Source organism: Lepidochelys olivacea, assembly GCF_965140295.1.
Source record: "Lepidochelys olivacea isolate rLepOli2 genome assembly, chromosome: 2".
NCBI classification, from domain to species: domain Eukaryota; kingdom Metazoa; phylum Chordata; order Testudines; family Cheloniidae; genus Lepidochelys; species Lepidochelys olivacea.
In genome coordinates, this window is record NC_140412.1 from 47,080,966 (window position 1) to 47,100,289 (window position 19,324).

The 19,324-nt window shown below is 44.1% G+C and overlaps 1 protein-coding gene across 1 annotated transcript in view; it reads left to right on the forward strand.

Annotated features, from left to right (window-relative positions):
* Positions 1–19,324, forward strand: part of NBN (nibrin) — a 63,668-nt gene continuing 44,344 nt past the window's right edge. The window contains exons 1-4 of the mRNA XM_084619608.1: positions 1–159; positions 3,753–3,886; positions 5,479–5,627; positions 14,429–14,588. Coding sequence (XP_084475734.1) covers positions 117–159; positions 3,753–3,886; positions 5,479–5,627; positions 14,429–14,588 — 486 coding nt within the window. The 5' untranslated portion in view covers positions 1–116. The remainder of the gene's footprint in view (positions 160–3,752; positions 3,887–5,478; positions 5,628–14,428; positions 14,589–19,324) is intronic.

A 19,324-nucleotide genomic window follows, 5' to 3' on the forward strand; every position in this document is an offset into this window, starting at 1 on the left:
TGCCTCAGCGAGTCTTGGTCCTCTCCGCGCGGGAGCGCGCCCCGGGACACGGCCGCGGATTGCGGACCGGACGGTGCCAGCTGAGGAGGTCGGAGGTCTCCCCCCCCCGCCTGGGGATGTGGAAGCTGGTGCCAGCGGCAGGGCCCGCGCCTGCCCCAGGTAAGGGCTGACAGCAATGCCGTGTTCCCTACCCCCCAGCCCCGTGGCCTCTGGGCTCCTGTCCGCTCCCACCTGGCCCCGCTGCCCGGTGGGATCCGTACTGGGACCGAGGCCGGCGGGCACGTTGCCTGAGGGTGGGGCAATGGGGTGGCGCCGATTCAGGGGTCCTGGGGCGGGGGCAGTGTCGGGAACACCCCCCTCAGTCATAGGTGCCAGACCTAGGGGTGCTGGAGCACCCCTTGGGTTCAAGTGGTTTCCACCATAGACAGGCTTTTCAGTTTGGTTCTGGGGCTTTCAGCACCCCCAGGATACAAATTGTTTCTGCATTTGTTTCTTACAATTCCGTGCATCAGGGTGAGCGGCCCGCGGGGCTTCCAGCTGCGAGCTTCTGGTGCACTGCAGAATCAGCGTCTGTTAGAATAAGGATTTTAAGTTGGGTCTAATCTGGATGGTCTCCTAACCGTACCAGCGCGTGATTTTGTAACCTAAACGATAGCATGTGGCCATGAGTTCGACAGGCTAAATGTGTCTCCTTTAAAAAACATAGTTTACTCGTTTTAATGTGATTTCGTTTTCAGTTTTGTTCAGTGCCCCCTTTATTATGTGAAGGTGTGTATAGGAGTGAATGTAGAAACATACCTTTTACTTCTATTTGTTTTCTCTTTGCCGTTTATTCTATGACCCCTCTTATGTCTCATCTTTAAATATGCAGTGTAATTATTACCTCACCCACCTTGTCTCTTTCATCCCTAAATAGTTACTCTTGAGGTTTTTTAATATGAAATTCTTTTTGTGCCTTTGATCATTTTCATCACTTCTTTGAAGCCTTTTTTTTTTTTTGACATGACGTGACCAGAACTGATCACAATATTCTAAATGGAATTGTGCTATTGATTTATGTAATATTTCTAGTTGTTATTTTCTGTCATTCTTTATGCAGGTTAACAGTTCGTTTATATTTATGATTGCTGCTGTGCGTTTGGGGGAGGTTTTCCTTGAGTTGTCCACAATGCGTCTTTTTGTTTGGGTTTGTAAAGTTAATTTAGAACCCTGTATTTTGTATGAGTGGTTCAAATTTATTCCTTCCAATATGTGTTACTTTGTATGTGTCAACAATAAACTTGCTCTGCCATCCACCTTTGTCAGGGCCCTCTGGACTTCCTTAATCATCTATATACTTGCCCATCCAAAATAATTTCTTAGTTACTTTGACCATCTTAAATTTTGCCACCTTGCATTTCTTCCACTTTTCCACTTCATTAATATATTAAATAACATCAGCAACATATAGCTAGTGTATGTCAACTGCCAGAATTATTCTTTTTAACCACTGTGTCATTTGAGTCTGCTCTGAGCAGGAACTTTACCTGGGCTACAATGACAGTGCAAGAATTTGATTAAAACTTATGTAGAACACAGTCTTGTGGCCTCAGTTATACTGCTTAGTTAGCTGATAGTTTAACTGAGGGCAGCAATTGTATTTACAAGAAAGAAGTTTTACTTCATGTTATACAGTGAAATAGGCTGGGTAAATTTCTTCAGTTGAATTAAAATATGAAAAGGTTTTGGGGAGAAAAAATACTTTACATTTTTAAATAAATTCTTGAAGAAAACAGTCCGTCCTCTTTCCTCACTATGATCTGACTTTAATTGCTTGAAAAAGATATCAAGTAGATGGAGGAATGTAGGCTCCAGAAATGTCAAGTTGCAGAACACATGCAGCCTGGGTAGCTGCAGTGCCTGTGTGTAGTGGAACTGTCTTTCTTGCATGCCTCATCCCTAACCTGGCTAGGGTATTTTTCAGGGGATCATTTATTCTTCATGCCTGTTCATTCTTTGATTTCTTGACCAAGGTCTGGTTTGCACTAGAAAGTTTTGCTGGCATAGTTATGTCAGTTAGAAGTCTGGAAAAAGAATCATGCCCTTAACCCTTAACTGACCTAGCCATGCTAATAAAAACTATTGTAGATTTTATTCAGGGAACAGGTATAAACCATACTGGCAAAAGAACTCCTCTAGAGTTATTTGCTATACCAACAAGTGTAGACTGGGACTTAAATTGCCAATGAAGGAGACAATTAGAATCTGCTTTGGTGATGGTACATGTGTTGTGAAAACTTGCCACTAGGAATGAGACTGAAACCAAATTAATTTAATTTAGGTTCCCCAGAAAATTGTTAAACTTCAAGTCCTTGTTAATTCACTGATGTAATTAAAACTTGGCATTCTAACTTTGATTATGGAAGAATGTAATGATATTAGGAAACTTAAAATTGCAGAGGAAAGAAAGACTTGTCTTTAATTTGGACACATTCTGACTCAAATCCTATAGGATTGATCCTTGGAACTATATGGCCTTGAGGTCAGCTATGTTCTTTAGCCCTATCAATTGAGTCCTTAGCAGTTCAGATCTTACATTTCATTGCACTGAAGGGTTTTGGATGTGAGATGCTCTGCAATCTTCCAGAAACCAATAAAATACATTTATAAGGTACTGTCATTCCCAAATTGGCAGTCTTAAAAGTATCTAGAGAATAAATATAGGGGTCTCTCATTTTCTCAGTTGCACCTGTGCAACTTCAATATGAATTGCATACATGCAGGTGTTGGGCTGATTAGGTGCAGTTTTGGCACTGGCAAGTCACTTCACTTCTTTTCCTTAGTTTCATTGTCTGTACAATTTGGGCTTCATCTTTTCTGTCAGGCTCCAGTTGGAAGGTGATTGACATGATGGAGGTCTCAGAGTAACAGCTTTGTTAGTCTGTATTTGCAAAAAGAAAAGGAGTACTTGTGGCACCTTAGAGACTAACCAATTTATTTGAGCATAAGCTTTCGTGAGCTACAGCTCACTTCATCGGATGCATACTGTACAGTCTAAATTGGTTAGTCTCTAAGGTGCCACAAGTACTCCTTTTCTTTTTATGATGGAGGTCCTCATTCTTGAAGGAAGAATCTTGAAGGAAGGAAGTTACCTGCTCAGGGCTATAAAGTGACTCTTTCCTTAAATGAAAGCTTGTGTTCTGTAGAAATTGGTGCTTTACCCCTTTATTCACCCACCTTGATCAGGAAAAGTTTCTTTCTACTGACAAATAGGTGAACATGTTTTTCTGGAACTATTAACTACTTTTTCCCTCACAACAGTGAGTCTAGCTCAAGTGTGCAGAAGCCAGTGAGAAAGAAAAAATGTAGCTGTAAAATAGAATTGCACTTCCAATCCTGCCCAATACATCTAGGACAAGGAGTAATGGTGTCAAGTTGCAGTGGGGGAGGTTTAGGTTGGATATTAGGAAAAACTTTTTCACTAGGAGGGTGGTGAAACACTGGAATGCGATGCCTAGGGAGGTGGTGGAATCTCCTTCCTTAGAAGTTTTTAAGGTCAGGCTTGACAAAGCCCTGGCTGGGATGATTTAATTGGGGATGGGTCCTGCTTTTGAGCAGGGGGTTGGACTAGATGACCTCCTGAGGTCCCTTCCAACCCTGATATTCTATGATTCCAGGACTGAGTTTGGTATATATTAACAAAAGCTTTTAAATGGCTCACAAGTACTTATGTTTTTCTGCTGCTAAATATTTGTAAATTTTGTTGTTCTCAGGAGAGCCATATCGACTTTTGGTTGGTACTGAATATGTTGTTGGACGCAAGAACTGTGCAATTTTAATTCAGGATGATCAGTCAATAAGTCGAAGTCATGCAGTTCTGACTGTAACCCACCCTGAAACTAACCTTGTAAGTATCCACTTTACTAGTTATGGCTATATGACCTAAAACTGACTGGGTTTAGGGATACTCCCCCACCTTTAATATATGCTCTTCAATCTGAAATCATTTCCAGTCTTATTCCAACAAACCTACATTTTACGGTGGCAGTAGACTCATGCTGTCTTTTTCTTGAATATGTCTAAGGGCTTCTCTACACAGGGAAATTGACTGACAAAATTATACTGATGTAATAATATCGGTATAATTCCCCCTGTGGATACTCTTATGCCCAAATGGGGAGTTATATTGGTGTAATTATGTCAGTAAATTTCCCCATATAGACAGGCCTCGTAAGGTTTGGTATTGATTGTGACTCACTTCACTTTCTGTATTCCAAGCTTGTGTCTTTGGGTATGTCTACACAGCAACTAGACACCTGTGGCTGGCCCATGGCAGCCAGCTCGGGCTGTGGGGCTTGTTTCATTGCTGTGTAGACTTCCAGGCTTGGGCTGGAGCCCGAGCTCTAGGACCCTGCAATGTGGGAGCCCAAGCCTGGAAGTGTACACAGCAAAGGAACAGCCCTGCAGCCCGAGCCCCATGAGCTCGAGTCAGCTGGACAGGCCAGCCATGGGTTTTTCTTTGCTATGTAGTCATAACCTTTATGGCCACACAGGTTTAACTTCCGCTGACTTCTTGAGGTAGTTGAGTCTCACTTATGTAACTGAGCAAAATTTGATACGGTTTGTTCCACACAGAAACATTTTTCTTGTTATTTCCCGTGATTAATATAATCCGTATGTAAATTACATACCAACATTACAATGCCCGGGGGGGATTGTAAAGAGTAAAAATGATCAATTAAGGTATTTGAATGTGAATATTCAATTAAGTTTATGGTTTGTGTATTTGGTAACTATCACATTGGTGACATATCACATATGTAAAACATTGCACAGCAACCTTAGAATGGCTTTCTGTAATTTGACGCACAATAGTGGACCCTAGCTGTAGCACAGAGGCCCACTAAAGTCAGCAGGGCTCTGTATGTATGCAGGGTCCACCTGCATGCATTGAGTTGCAGAACTAGGTCTTTAATTCTGACCCACACAAATACTTATGAATATCTACAAACTCTAAAGGTAATAGAATAGCTATATAAATTTCTCCATAGCTTCTAGACTGGTCACAGAGAAGGCAAAAAATGAGCAATGTTACACAAAGATTTACTAAAAAGTAAATCTGTAGTGGTAGGAAATGCACCCCAACATCACTCTGAGCTATAATAGCACATCCTGATATTGGTACATGGGTACAGATGCATTGGTATCATGACTACCATATAACAAAAGGCAGAGGTAGTGAATTATAGTAAAACAAAGTTGAATGCAAAAAATACTACTTCTCTTAAGTAGTTATGGAGATTTTTTTCTCAATTGTTTGTAATGGAAAGGAGGTGATAAACTTTGAACTGCATAGCTAACATTTGTCTCAATATACTGTATATTTTTACGACAGAAATATGAATATCTCATAAGTGTTTTCATTTTATACATCTGCTGCTGCTTGTTCTGTAACAATATAAGATAATTTTCTGAGTACCTATTTATATTCATTTTCAGAGTCAAGCTCTCTCAGTCCCTGAATTGATAATAAAAGACACCTCTAAGTATGGCACCTCTGTTAATGGAGAAAAAGTTTTGAATGGTACTTCCAGAACTCTGAAGTCTGGTGATAGAGTCAATTTTGGAGTCTTTGAAAGCAAGTTCAGGTGAGAACTAGTTGGATTTATTCTGAAATGCTGAAATAAAATTGCAGCTGTCAGGGTGTACTTAAGGAGGTAAAAGAATAGAGAAAATAGTGATAAATTTCTGTAAAGAAGGAAAATAAAGTGATATGTGTTCAACCTTCAAGTAGAAGGTTCTTCCTGTGAATTGACATTGAAACCTTTTGTGGTAAAAGATTAGCCCATAAGTGACTCTGCATCATAAGCATTAAGTGTCCTAAAATTAGCCTAAACAAAGAATGAAAACCCTATTTAAGAAAACTGGTCCTAAAACATCCATGACCATTTACAAAAGGAATAAAATTTGGGGGCATGAGATGAAATTTGGCAGTCTCCTTCCGCTGTCAGTGATGTGGAGAGAAAGGAACTAAGGAAGCTGCAGAGCTGCACTCTTACACAGCCTTTGATTTAAGAGGTAAGGCAGTGATTTTCCTCATAAATATACAGTGATACTCAAGGAAGAAATAAAGTAACTGATAACTTTTTTTTAATGACTGTTAAATCAGTGTTAAAGGAGGTTGGAAGCTGGCTTTGTCTCTTAAATTGGGCTCCTACTCCGACTCATTGCTACCAGTGTCATTAGTTTGTAGCAGAACAGCACTCTTTAGTTCTTATAACAATAAGCTACTTTAGTGTATCGCATTTAGCAAATATATTTGAAACATGTTTCAGAAACTAATATCACAGAACCATATTCAGTCATGACTTTAGCACGAAAAAGTGGAACAATTTTAAGCCAAAGAACAATGTACAATACACTCTTGGAAAATAGAATCATAGGACTAGAAGGGACCTCGAGAGATCATCTAGTCCAGTCCCCTGCACTCAAGGCAGAACTATGTAATAACTAGACCATCCTTGACAGCTGTTTGTCTAACCTGCTATTAAAAATCTCCAATGATGGAAATTCAACAACCTCCCAAAGCAAGGGCGAGCAAACTTTTTGGCTCGAGGGCCATATCGGGATTGCGAAACTATATGGAGGGCCGGGTAGGGAAGGCTGTGCCTCCCCAAACAGCGTGGTCCCCTTCCCCTATCCGCCCCCTCCCACTTCCTGCCCCCTGATTGCCCGCTTCAGAACTCCCGACCCATCCAACCCCTCATGCTCCTTGTCCCCTGACTCCCCCTGCCCCCGGGACCCCTGCCCCTAATGCCCCCGGGATCCCACCCCTATCCAACCCCCCCTGCTCCCAGTCCTCTGACTGCCCCGACTCCTATCTACACCTCTATCCTGACAGGCCCCCCGGGACTCCCACGCCTATCCAACCCCCCCTGCATTCCCTGACTACCTCCCCCAAGACCTCCGCCCCATCCATCCAATCTCTGCTCCCTGTCCCCTGACAGACCCCCAGGACCCCTTGCCCCTTATCCAACCCCCCCGCTCCCCACCCCCTTACCATGCTGCTCAGAGCAGCAGGACTAGCAGCTGCACCGCCTGGCCAGAGCCAGCCATGCTGCCCGCGCGGCGGCGTAGCTGCGGCGGAGGGGGAATGGTGGGGGAGGGGCTGGGGGCTAGCCTCCCTGGCCGGGAGCTCAGGGGCTGGACAGGAAGGTCCTGCGGACCGTAGTTTGCCCGTCTCTGTCCCAGAGCAATTTATTCCAGTGCTTAACCACCCTGACAGTTAAGAAGTTTTTCCGAATGGCCAACCTAAACCTCCCTTGCTGCAATTTAAGACCCTTACTTGTCCTATCCTCAGAGGTTGAGGAGAATAATTTTTAAGAAAATAACTTATTACTGTAGAGTAAGCATAAGTTAGTAGCAGTAATCAACACCTCAGTATTCAAAATATAAAACTTTCAAGAGATGTTGTCATAAATATAAAGGGAAGGGTAAACCCCTTTGAAATCCCTCCTGGCCAGGGGAAAGCTCCTCTCACCTGTAAAGGGTTAAGAAGCTAAAGGTAACCTCGCTGGCACCTGACCAAAATGACCAATGAGGAGACAAGATACTTTCAAAAGCTGGGAGGAGGGAGAGAAACAAAGGGTCTGTGTCTGTCTGTAGTCGTCTTGGACAGGGACAGAACAGGAATGGAGTCTTAGAACTTTTAGTAAGTAATCTAGCTAGGTATGTGTTAGATTATGATTTCTTTAAATGGCTGAGAAAAGAATTGTGCTGAATAGAATAACTATTTCTGTCTGTGTATCTTTTTTGTAACTTAAGGTTTTGCCTAGAGGGGTTCTCTATGTTTTTGAATCTAATTACCCTGTAAGATATCTACCATCCTGATTTTACAGGGGGGATTTCTTTATTTCTATTTACTTCTATTTTTTATTAAAAGTCTTCTTGTAAAACACTGAATGCTTTTTCATTGTTCTCAGATCCAAGGGTTTGGGTCTGTGGTCACCTATGCAAATTGGTGAGGCTTTTTATCCAACATTTCCCAGGAAAGGGGGGGTGCAAGTGTTGGGAGGATTGTTCATTGTTCTTAAGATCCAAGGGTCTGGATCTGTAGTCACCTAAGCAAATTGGTGAGGCTTTTTACCAAACCTTGTCCAGGAAGTGGGGTGCAAGGTTTTGGGAAGTATTTTGGGGGGAAGGACGCGTCCAACCAGCTCTTCCCCAGTAACCAGTATTAGTTTGGTGGTGGTAGCGGCCAGTCCAAGGATAACGGGTGTAATATTTTGTACCTTGGGGAAGTTTTGACCTAAGCTGGTAAAGATAAGCTTAGGAGGTTTTTCATGCAGGTCCCCACATCTGTACCCTAGAGTTCAGAGTGGGGGAGGAACCTTGACAGATGTCTTAGCACAAAGGTTCCCAAGCACTTTTTTGCTGTGACCCCCATGGGTGTCACACAACAGCCTTGCCAACTCCCATTTATCTGAGGCAGCAAGTGACTCAGGAAAGAGGGCGGCTCATGCCCAGGTTGAAAGTAGGACCCAGGTGCCTCCGTCTTTGGAGGAGTCCATGGCAGCATGTCACAGAGAGGGTGAGGAGGCCTGGTCCTATCTCCCCCCTGCCCTCAGTCCTTCAAACTCCAGAGGGTTTAACATATGTGGAGCTGCGGCTGGCCAGGTGTCCTAGACAGGGTAGCAGGGTGGAGAGCACTCAGGGAGTTCTCAGTAATCTGTAAGGGGAGGAGGGGGAGAACAGTAAGCTGCTGCCAGGGCTGCAAGTCCTGCCCCTGAGGACTCCCTGTGTGCTCTCCCAGCTACTGTCCTGTCCTTGCCTAGACACCCGGCTGGCCATGGTCCTATACCCCAGCTTGTTTCCCCCTCCCCCCAATAACCTTTTTGTGCTCTTCACCCCCCTTCCAGTTTGAAAACCAATGACTTAGCATACAGGGGCCTGTTGGTTTTATCTCAGTTTATAAAGATTTGGAAGAGCTCTTTTCATGTGCCATAGCCCTGTACTATGGATTGTGCCACATGTGTAGTAGTGCATCATTCTGCATAATTCCCAGCACAATATCCAATAGTTCGACCTCTCCACTTTCTAATGATAACCATTGCTGGCTATTGATAATATTTTTTCTCATGACTGGATGTCATTGTTCCATTAATATATGCAACTAAGCTACATAAGAAATTCGTGCAGCTTGACATATCTGCCCTTTTTTGCTACAAAGGACAGGGAACAAGAAACTAGGAACATCTTCATGCAAAAATTTGCTAATTCATTCTCCCTCTCTTGCCATAGAAAGAGGAGGAAGATTAGCCCTTAAACTAGCTAATATATCAAGATATTCAGAGAGACAAGGTAGGTAAGGTAGTACCTTTTATTGGACCAACTTCTGGTGATGGAAGGGACAAGCTTATATTACTTCATCTACCTTGTCTTTCTTATATCCTGGGACCAACAAAGCTGCAACACTGCAAACGACATTCAGAGACACAGCCACATTTGTGTAACAATCTTGTATCTCTCTAATACAGCGGTGGGCAAGCTATGGCCTGCGGGCCGGATCCGGCCAGCGGGATTGCCACCCTGTGGCGCCATGGGCCCTGCTCGACTCCGGGAAGCAGCCAGCACCATGTCCCTGAGGCCCCTGGGGGAAGGGGGGCAGAGGGCTGATTGCGCTGCCCTTGCCTGTGGGTACCTTTCCTGAAGCTCCCATTCCTGGCCAATGGGAGCTTCGGGGGAGGTACCCACAGGCAAGGGGAGCGCACTCAGCCCTCTGTCCCCCACTCCCCCATGGGCCTCAAGGATGTGGTGACGGCCGCTTCCTGGAGCGGCATGGGGCTGGGGCCTGGGCAGGCAGGGAGCCTGCCCTGGCCCCGGTGTCCACCGCTGCCACCCCCGAGCCGGTCCAGGTTAGTGGACCTGGGCTGGTGCCCGCACCCTAAACCCCTCCTTCACCCTGCACCCCAACCCCCTGCCCTGAGCCCCCACCACACCCCGCACACCTCCTGCACCCCAACCCCCTGCCCTGAGCCCCTCCTGCACTCCCTCCCTGCACCGCTGCCCCCTCCCACACCCCACACTCCCTCCTGCACCCCAACCCCCTGCCCCAGCCCTAAATTCATGGCCCTGCATGCAAATCTCCCACCCAGATGTGGCCCTCGGGCCGAAGAGTTTGCCCACCCCTGCTCTAATAGCTATTAGCCTTCCAGCTGTCAGGAGCAGACATACTAAGAATTCCTCTCCCCACACTGCAGAACTCTACTGCTTTCTTCTCTCCCTCAGGAAAGTTAATGCTGACAGGATCCACAATAATTTGCCTGCAAAAATCCTAGCATTTGGAAGATGGAGATGTATTTCTTGTGGCATTGGGACTTCCTTTCTACCTTCCTTCCAATCCTCCTCCCAGTTCCAGGGTTTTATCTTCCTACTGTGGAGGCAGTGGTGCTGGAATAATTTTTATAGTCGGGGTGCTGAGAGCCATTGAACGAAACTGTAAACCCTTTATATATTGGAAACCACTTCAAGCCGGGGTGCTGCAGCACCCCTAGTGCCAGCACCAATGAGGGGATAAAGCCCTTACAGTACTATATGATTCTTTAATAGAGCAGCAGAGGGGGAAATTGAGTCAAAGCCAAAGAAGAAAGTGTGGGTTTCTCAGGCAAGATTTAAGGGATGGGAGACTTGATGAGGAAGAGCGATGCAGATTCAGATTAGAGGAGCTGTATAGAAGGATTTTTTTACACTAACAGGAGAGAGAGGAAGCGGTGCTGGAAATGTAAAGGGAATGGACAGAAGATTGAACTTGTAACAAATGTAAAAAAAAATATATTTCACACTTAATGGGAATGAAGGGTTCTTAACCAGTGTAAATTTAAACTTAGGGTGAACAAAATTAGTACATTCTTTAAAACAGTGACTTTCAACCTTTCCAGACCACTGTACCTCTTTCAGGAGTCTGATTTGTCTTGTGAACCCCTAAATTTCACAAAAAGAAAAGGAGGACTTGTGGCACCTTAGAGACTAACCAATTTATTAGAGCATAAGCTTTCGTGAGCTACAGCTCACTTCCTCAGATGCATATCGTGGAAACTGCAGCAGGCTTTATATATACACAGAGAATATGAAACAATACCTATTCCCACCCCACTGTCCTGCTGGTAATAGCTTATCTAAAGTGATTTCCAGCACAAATCCAGGTTTTCTCACCCTCCACCCCCCCACACAAATTCACTCTCCTGCTGGTGATAGCCCATCCAAAGTGACAACTCTTTACACAATGTGCATGACAATCAAGCTGGGCTATTTCCTGCATAAATCCAGGTTCTCACATCCCCCCACCCCCATACACACAGAAACTCACTCTCCTGCTGGTAATAGCTCATCCAAACTGACCACTCTTCAAGTTAAAATCCAAGTTAAACCAGAACATCTGGGGGGGGGGGGGTAGGAAAAAACAAGAGGAAACAGGCTACCTTGCATAATGACTTAGCCACTCCAAGTCTCTATTTAAGCCTAAATTAATAGTATCCAATTTGCAAATGAATTCCAATTCAGCAGTTTCTCGCTGGAGTCTGGATTTGAAGTTTTTTTGTTTTAAGATAGCGACCTTCATGTCTGTGATCGCGTGACCAGAGAGATTGAAGTGTTCTCCGACTGGTTTATGAATGTTACAATTCTTGACATCTGATTTGTGTCCATTTATTCTTTTACGTAGAGACTGTCCAGTTTGACCAATGTACATGGCAGAGGGGCATTGCTGGCACATGATGGCATATATCACATTGGTGGATGTGCAGGTGAACGAGCCTCTGATAGTGTGGCTGATGTTATTAGGCCCTGTGATGGTGTCCCCTGAATAGATATGTGGGCACAGTTGGCAACGGGCTTTGTTGCAAGGATAAGTTCCTGGGTTAGTGGTTCTGTTGTGTGGTATGTGGTTGTTGGTGAGTATTTGCTTCAGGTTGCGGGGCTGTCTGTAGGCAAGGACTGGCCTGTCTCCCAAGATTTGTGAGAGTGTTGGGTCATCCTTTAGGATAGGTTGTAGATCCTTAATAATGCGTTGGAGGGGTTTTAGTTGGGGGCTGAAGGTGACGGCTAGTGGCGTTCTGTTATTTTCTTTGTTAGGCCTGTCCTGTAGTAGGTAACTTCTGGGAACTCTTCTGGCTCTATCAATCTGTTTCTTTACTTCTGCAGGTGGGTATTGTAGTTGTAAGAAAGCTTGACAGAGATCTTGTAGGTGTTTGTCTCTGTCTGAGGGGTTGGAGCAAATGCGGTTGTATCGCAGAGCTTGGCTGTAGACGATGGATCGTGTGGTGTGGTCAGGGTGAAAGCTGGAGGCATGCAGGTAGGAATAGCGGTCAGTAGGTTTCCGGTATAGGGTGGTGTTTATGTGACCATTGTTTATTAGCACTGTAGTGTCCAGGAAGTGGATCTCTTTTGTGGACTGGACCAGGCTGAGGTTGGTGGTGGGATGGAAATTGTTGAAATCATGGTGGAATTCCTCAAGGGCTTCTTTTCCATGGGTCCAGATGATGAAGATGTCATCAATATAGCGCAAGTAGAGTAGGGGCTTTAGGGGACGAGAGCTGAGGAAGCGTTGTTCTAAATCAGCCATAAAAATGTTGGCATACTGTGGGGCCATGCGGGTACCCATAGCAGTGCCGCTGATCTGAAGGTATACATTGTCCCCAAATGTGAAGTAGTTATGGGTAAGGACAAAGTCACAAAGTTCAGCCACCAGGTTAGCCGTGACATTATCGGGGATAGTGTTCTTGACGGCTTGTAGTCCATCTTTGTGTGGAATGTTGGTGTAGAGGGCTTCTACATCCATAGTGGCCAGGATGGTGTTATCAGGAAGATCACCGATGGATTGTAGTTTCCTCAGGAAGTCAGTGGTGTCTCGAAGGTAGCTGGGAGTGCTGGTAGCGTAGGGCCTGAGGAGGGAGTCTACATAGCCAGACAATCCTGCTGTCAGGGTGCCAATGCCTGAGATGATGGGGCGCCCAGGATTTCCAGGTTTATGGATCTTGGGTAGTAGATAGAATATCCCAGGTCGGGGTTCCAGGGGTGTGTCTGTGCGGATTTGATCTTGTGCTTTTTCAGGAAGTTTCTTGAGCAAATGCTGTAGTTGCTTTTGGTAACTCTCAGTGGGATCAGAGGGTAATGGCTTGTAGAAACTCGTGTTGGAGAGCTGCCGAGCAGCCTCTTGTTCATATTCCGACCTATTCATGATGTCACCTAAAAGTGAGAGCAGGCGTTTGCATGGCACTTTTGTTGCTGGCCTTGCAAGATATTTGCTTGCCAGATATGCTAAACATTCGTATGCCCCTGCATGCTTTGGACACCATTCCAGAGGACATGCTTCCATGCTGGTGACGCTTGTTTAAAAAAAAAAATAAACGTTTTAATTAAATTTGGGACTGAACTCCTTAGGGGAGAATTTTGTCTCCTGCTCTTTTTTACCCAAATTCTGCCAGATATTTCATGTTAGAGCAGTCTCGGATAATGACCGAGCACTTTCGTTTTAATAACACTTTCACTGCAGATTTGACAAAATGCAAAGAAGGTACCAACGTGAGCTTTCTAAAGATAGCTACAGCTCTGGATCCAAGGTTTAAGAATCTGAAGTGCCTTCCAAAATCTGAGAGGGACGATGTGTGGAGCGTGCTTTTAGAAGTCTTAAAAGAGCAACACTCCATGGCGGAAACTACCAAAACACCAAAAAAGAAAATCAACCCTCTGCTGGTGGCATCTGACTCAGATGATGAAAATGAACATGCATGGGTCTGCACTGCTTTGGATCGTTATTGAGCAGACATGGACACACGTGTTCTGATATGGTGGTTAAAACATGAAGGGACATAGGAATCTTTATTACATCTGGCACGTAAATATCTTGTAACGCAGGCTACAACAGTACCATGCGAATGCCTGTTCTCACTTTCAGGTGACATTGTAAACAAGATGCAGGCAGCATTATCACCTGCAAATGTAAACAAATTTGTTTGAGCAATTGGCTGAACAAGAAGTAGGAGTGAGTGGACTTGTAGACTCTAAAGTTTTACATTGTTTTATTTTTGAATGCAGTTATTTTTTGTACATAATTCTACATTTGTAAGTTCAACTTTCATGATAAAGAGATTGCACTACAGTACTTGTAATGGGGGAATTGAAAAATGCTATTTCTTTTGTTTTTTAACAGTGCAAATATTTTGTAATAAAAAACAAATATAAAGTGATCACTGTACACTTTGTATTCTGTGTTCTTCTTGAAATCAGTATATTTGAAAACGTAGAAGACATCCAAAAAGATTTACATAAATGGTATTCTGTTATTGTTTAACAGCATGATTAATTTTTTTAATCGCATGATTAATCACAATTTTTTTTAATCGCGTGACAGCCCTAATTTAGACAATTCTCTTCTGTAACTTGTTCCTTGCAGAGTAGAATATGAACCTTTGATTGTCTGCTCCTCGTGTTTAGAGGTTTCTGGGAAAACTGCTTTAAATCAAGCTATTCTGCAGCTTGGAGGCCTTGTTGTGAATGATTGGTCAGAAGAATGTACTCATCTTGTCATGATATCAGTGAAAGTTACTGTTAAGGTAGGTTGAATTTTTGTATGTTAATACATTTTGTGACTTCAATATGAAAATGTATGGGCTGAAATCTTAGCATGCTATTGAAGTCAGTGGCAAAACTCTCCTTGACTTTAGTGAGGCCAGGTTTACACCCAGGAAAATGATTGTTTTCAAGTAAAGAGTCCTTAAAAACAAACTCAATATGAACACTTAACTAAAATCAGAAGAGTCTGAACTGTTTAGCAGTTAAAATATTTTGCAATTGTCCACTTTTGTGCATGATGTATTTTTCTGGGCTTTATTTTTTCTTTTTGCTATGGTATTTGAAAATGCAAAAGAAGCAGACCACTTAAGTAGGAATCAGAGGAACATAGGAGTTACTATATCATACTCTTAGGGTTGCAGTCCATAACATTCATTATCCTTAATGTCTGATAGAAGCCAGAACTGGATACTTTAGAGGAAGTGCAAGAAACCCTGTAGTAAATGGTTATGGAATAATCCGGCCATGGGGGCGGCGGCGGGGGAAAGGGGAGAGTTTCCTCCTAACTTGTAGTTAGAGGTTAGTTTCTATCCTCAAACATGAGAATTTAGGTCCTTTCTAGTTTGTATGAAAATCCTATGTAATGTAACTCTGGATGCTTTCATTAGACATTTGGATAAGACCATGCTACACTACAAAGATTGGCTGACTCAGGTTACTTTGGCATAAAGCTATTGTATTTGCATACACTCGTATGTTTGTATATTTGGCTCTTTGCGTCTGTACTGTGTGTACTCACAAGGAGTGCTTGTGTTGATGCATAGTGCAATGCGCCATAGTTAGGTATCCCAGGGTGCAACTTGCCGCTGTCCAGCACACTGTCTTCTGGCACATTTTGGCAATGCATGGTGGGGCAGAAATGAGTTGTGCAGGGGTGACTGGGAACAAAGGGTGAAGTTCCCAGCATGCAACTGTCTCCATCCCATAATGTCATCCATATACCATAATTTTTGAGCCTTTAAAAATCCTGCAAACCCATGCATCCCTTCTTGCTCTCCGCCATCTCTGACAGAAGATGCATTGCTCTGCACAGTCGTCATGTGTGTTGCAAACACAGGATGCACAGTCTTCTGCTATTGTATTTGCAGAGCTTCAATAAGAACTGCATCAGTGGGGAACATGATGATTTTGTGGAGGACAAATTGCTGTGGGAAATAGAGAGAAAAAATTCAGGGTTATTCAGAGCAGCTGCAAATGGTGAAGCACTACCCTGGGCCTGAGAAATGAGTCCTGACTGGTGGGATTGCCTCATAATGCAGGTTTGGGATGAGAGCAGTGACTGCAACTTTTGGATGTGCAAGGCCACATTCCTGGATCTGTATGCCGACGTTACCCCAATCCTCCCTCTCATAGACACCGGACGAGAGCTGCACTTACCATGGAGAAATGAGTGGTGACTGCACTGTGGAAACTTGCAACACCAGATTGATTTCCCATTCACTGGTAGCATTTTGGAGTTGGAAAATCCACTGGGCTATTATGAGACAAGTGTGCAGGGCCATTAATTGTCTCCTATTATGCAGGACCGTGACTCTCGGCAACATGCAGGACATAGTGAATGGATTTTCAGCAAGGGAGTTCCCAAACTGCAGTGGAGTGATGGGTGGTATGAATATCCCTATTTTGGCACCAGCCCAACTTGCCCCAGAGTATTTCAACAGAAAGGGCTACTTTTCCATGGTTATGCAAGAATTGTTGGATTATTGGGACACTTCACTGACATCAGTCTTGGCTGGTAAAGGAAGGACATGATGTTTGTCTCTTTAAGAACACAGGACTGTTCAGAAAGCTGCAATCAGGGACTTTCTTTCATGGCTGGCGGATTACCATTGGTGATATTGATGAGTAGTGATCCTGAGGGATTCAGCCTACTCCTTGCTCCCATGGCTCATGAAGCAATGTACCAGCCATTTCAACAGCACCAAGGCAAAGATTCAACTACATTTATAACTATTAAACTGTTAATAACTATTTATAACTATTAAACTGTTTATCTGTGATCCTATGAGTTCTGTCACACTGTACAAGAACAAGTAAGTGGGTACTTTCGGTGCTGCTAGACATTCTGCAGCATATATTATGAATTAATAAAGATGAATTATTTCCCGAGGAATAGAATTTTGAGTAACAGAACCAGCGCATAGAAAAATCTCTGCAATTTAAAAGCAAATACATTAAAAACTTAATAAATGAATGGAACAGAACTTAACAAGGGGAAAGAACATTTATGTTCATTTTAGTTACACTGACCTCTGAGAGCCACAGTTCCTGTATGTGTATGTGAAGCTGTGGTTGTACTGAGGGTCCCCTGGTGCGGAGTGGTAGTGGGAGCTGCTGCGGCCATTTGGAATGTTGAGGGGGATATATGCATTTACTGTACTGGAATTCTCCATGGACTGCAAAGGGAGGTGAGCCTATTGTTGAACCTCTAGGCCCACAAGAGTCTGCAGCATCTGTATTTGCTGACAGTGAAGCCCCATTATGTCCTGGTGCATCTCCCTCTGCATTTCCTGATGGGCCTCCTGGGTCTGTCTCCTGTCCACTCTTTCCTTCTCCAGTCTGAAATACTCACCCTCCAGCCCAATGCAGCACTGCCTTGCAGGATCTCGCTGAACACGTTATCTGGAGTCCTCTTGTTTTTTCTCCTTGTCTGACTCGGGTGTTTCGCAGGTGCGGAGGGGGCTGCAGCAGCTGCAGATAAAACAGAGGTACCATTGTTAGTATAGTAACAATGAAAAGCAAAAGTTAAAGGTTCAGAACTCCCTTCCTTTGCTCTCCTAAAGTTTCACATACGATATGCTTGTTGACACTTCTGCTTCAGAGAGCTTTTGTGCAGTACCACTCACAGTACCAGCTGGGGTGAGGATGGCCTTCAAGGGATGAGGAAAATGAGGAAGACGTTGCTCAGTTGCATGAAATTGAGTATAGGGCTATGGCACTGAATGCTGGCACCATTTTCCACGAGGTGGGGGTGATTGTTAACTGTTATCCTGAGGGTAACAAAGGAAGAGAGATCACAGCTGCTCATGGCATCTTGAAGTTGCCTGGGTCTGTATGCTGCTAGCCTGTTTACTGCAGTGGTGCCTGCCAAAGTTATTGCTGACTGGTGTGGGGAAGTGTCTTGCTGCGGAGGAAGAAATAAGGCTGCCATCACTAGAAACCTTGGGGGGAGGATTGCAGAGTACCTCCATGAAAGTTTCATTTGGTTCCCTCAGAATTCAAAGGATATCTCTGTGTACATAAATAAATTGCTCCACATGACACATACTCCAACTCTCCTCATCTCACTCTTCTGGGGAATGAAAAGCAGATAACAATGCTACTCTTTGTTATACCATTACTACTTTTAGTATGAGTAAATTAATGAAAAATTGATAACTGTGAATGAGTGTAATGGGAAATACATTTATACACTTACCTGACATTCTTTCCCTGGCATCAGATTTACCCATCCTTGACTGCCAGGACTGACTTTGCAGTGGAGTCTCAAACAGGTCCTGGCTTGCAGCACAGCTGGACCCCCTGGTCAGATGTTCCCTATCCTCATCCTTGCTGTTTGCACCGGGGCATGTAGCTCTGGCTCCTCGGAAGTATCCATGGCGGTGGAGACTTCACCAAATATGGCATGCAGTTCTTTGTCAAAGTGGCAGCTCTGTGGCTTGGCTTTGAATTGACCGTTGGGTTCCCTGGCCGTCTTTTTTTGAAACTGGCAAATTGCCGGCACTACTATGATGGATCTCGCGCTTTCTCTTCTGTTTCCAGTTCAGGGGAAGGTGGCACCGTTTCTTTCCCCTGAACTGGGGTATTAACTGCCCCACTAGTGTCCTAGAGGAGGGGAGTGGAGAGGGAGGGACCTGGGCCCGCCCTTTAGTCTGGGTCCCAGCCCAGGGGCCCTAGGGATAGTGGTAAACCACTTGAACTAGCGGTTCCTTCCCCTGGGCTACTTCCCTCTCCTGCCCTTGAGCTTGTGGGGCTTCCTACCTTCCCTCTGCACAAATCAGGTGTCCTTTTACCTAGGGTCTTGGTCTTATTAGCCCACTGCAGCGCTTCCCTCCAAACTGCTTTCTGCTTCAACACCAATCCACTCTGCTTCAGCTCCTCCTCTTGTCTGATTGAAGCAGGGTTTTTTATCATGTGACTGGCTTCAGTTGCTCTAATTGGCTTCAGGTGCTTTAATTAATCTATAGCAAACTTTCTTCCCTCTACAGGGAATAAAGCTCCCTTCTAACACTCTTCTGCTGCCCTTTGGCCATGCTGTATCACAAAACTCAACAAGTCCTTGGCCTCGATAACCTGTGATTATAGTCAGTTGTGTAGGCTACTTATTAGAGCTGGCTAAACATTCATCATATTGTTTTTCCACCGCTTTTTGTCCTTCTAGCCAGTGAGTGTGCTAGAATGAATGATTTCCAGGATCTGTATGGCGTGGTTATCTGGTTTTTGTTTGGTTTGGTTTTTGTTTTCCAGTCTCAACTTTTCAAAACTTCCCCAACTGTGGAAAATAAAGTCACAGTCTTCTATTTTCATTGTACAAATTTCTAACCATACAAAAACAAATATTTGGTAACCACATGGAGGATATTTTAAATGGTTATCTTTTAAAGTTGATTGGACAGCGGACTTCTACTTCTACAGTTAAAATTCATTGGGTATCTCACTGAGGGTGTTTGAATGGGTTGATAGCTACTTAACTTCAGTTAAAACTATTTGGATGAGA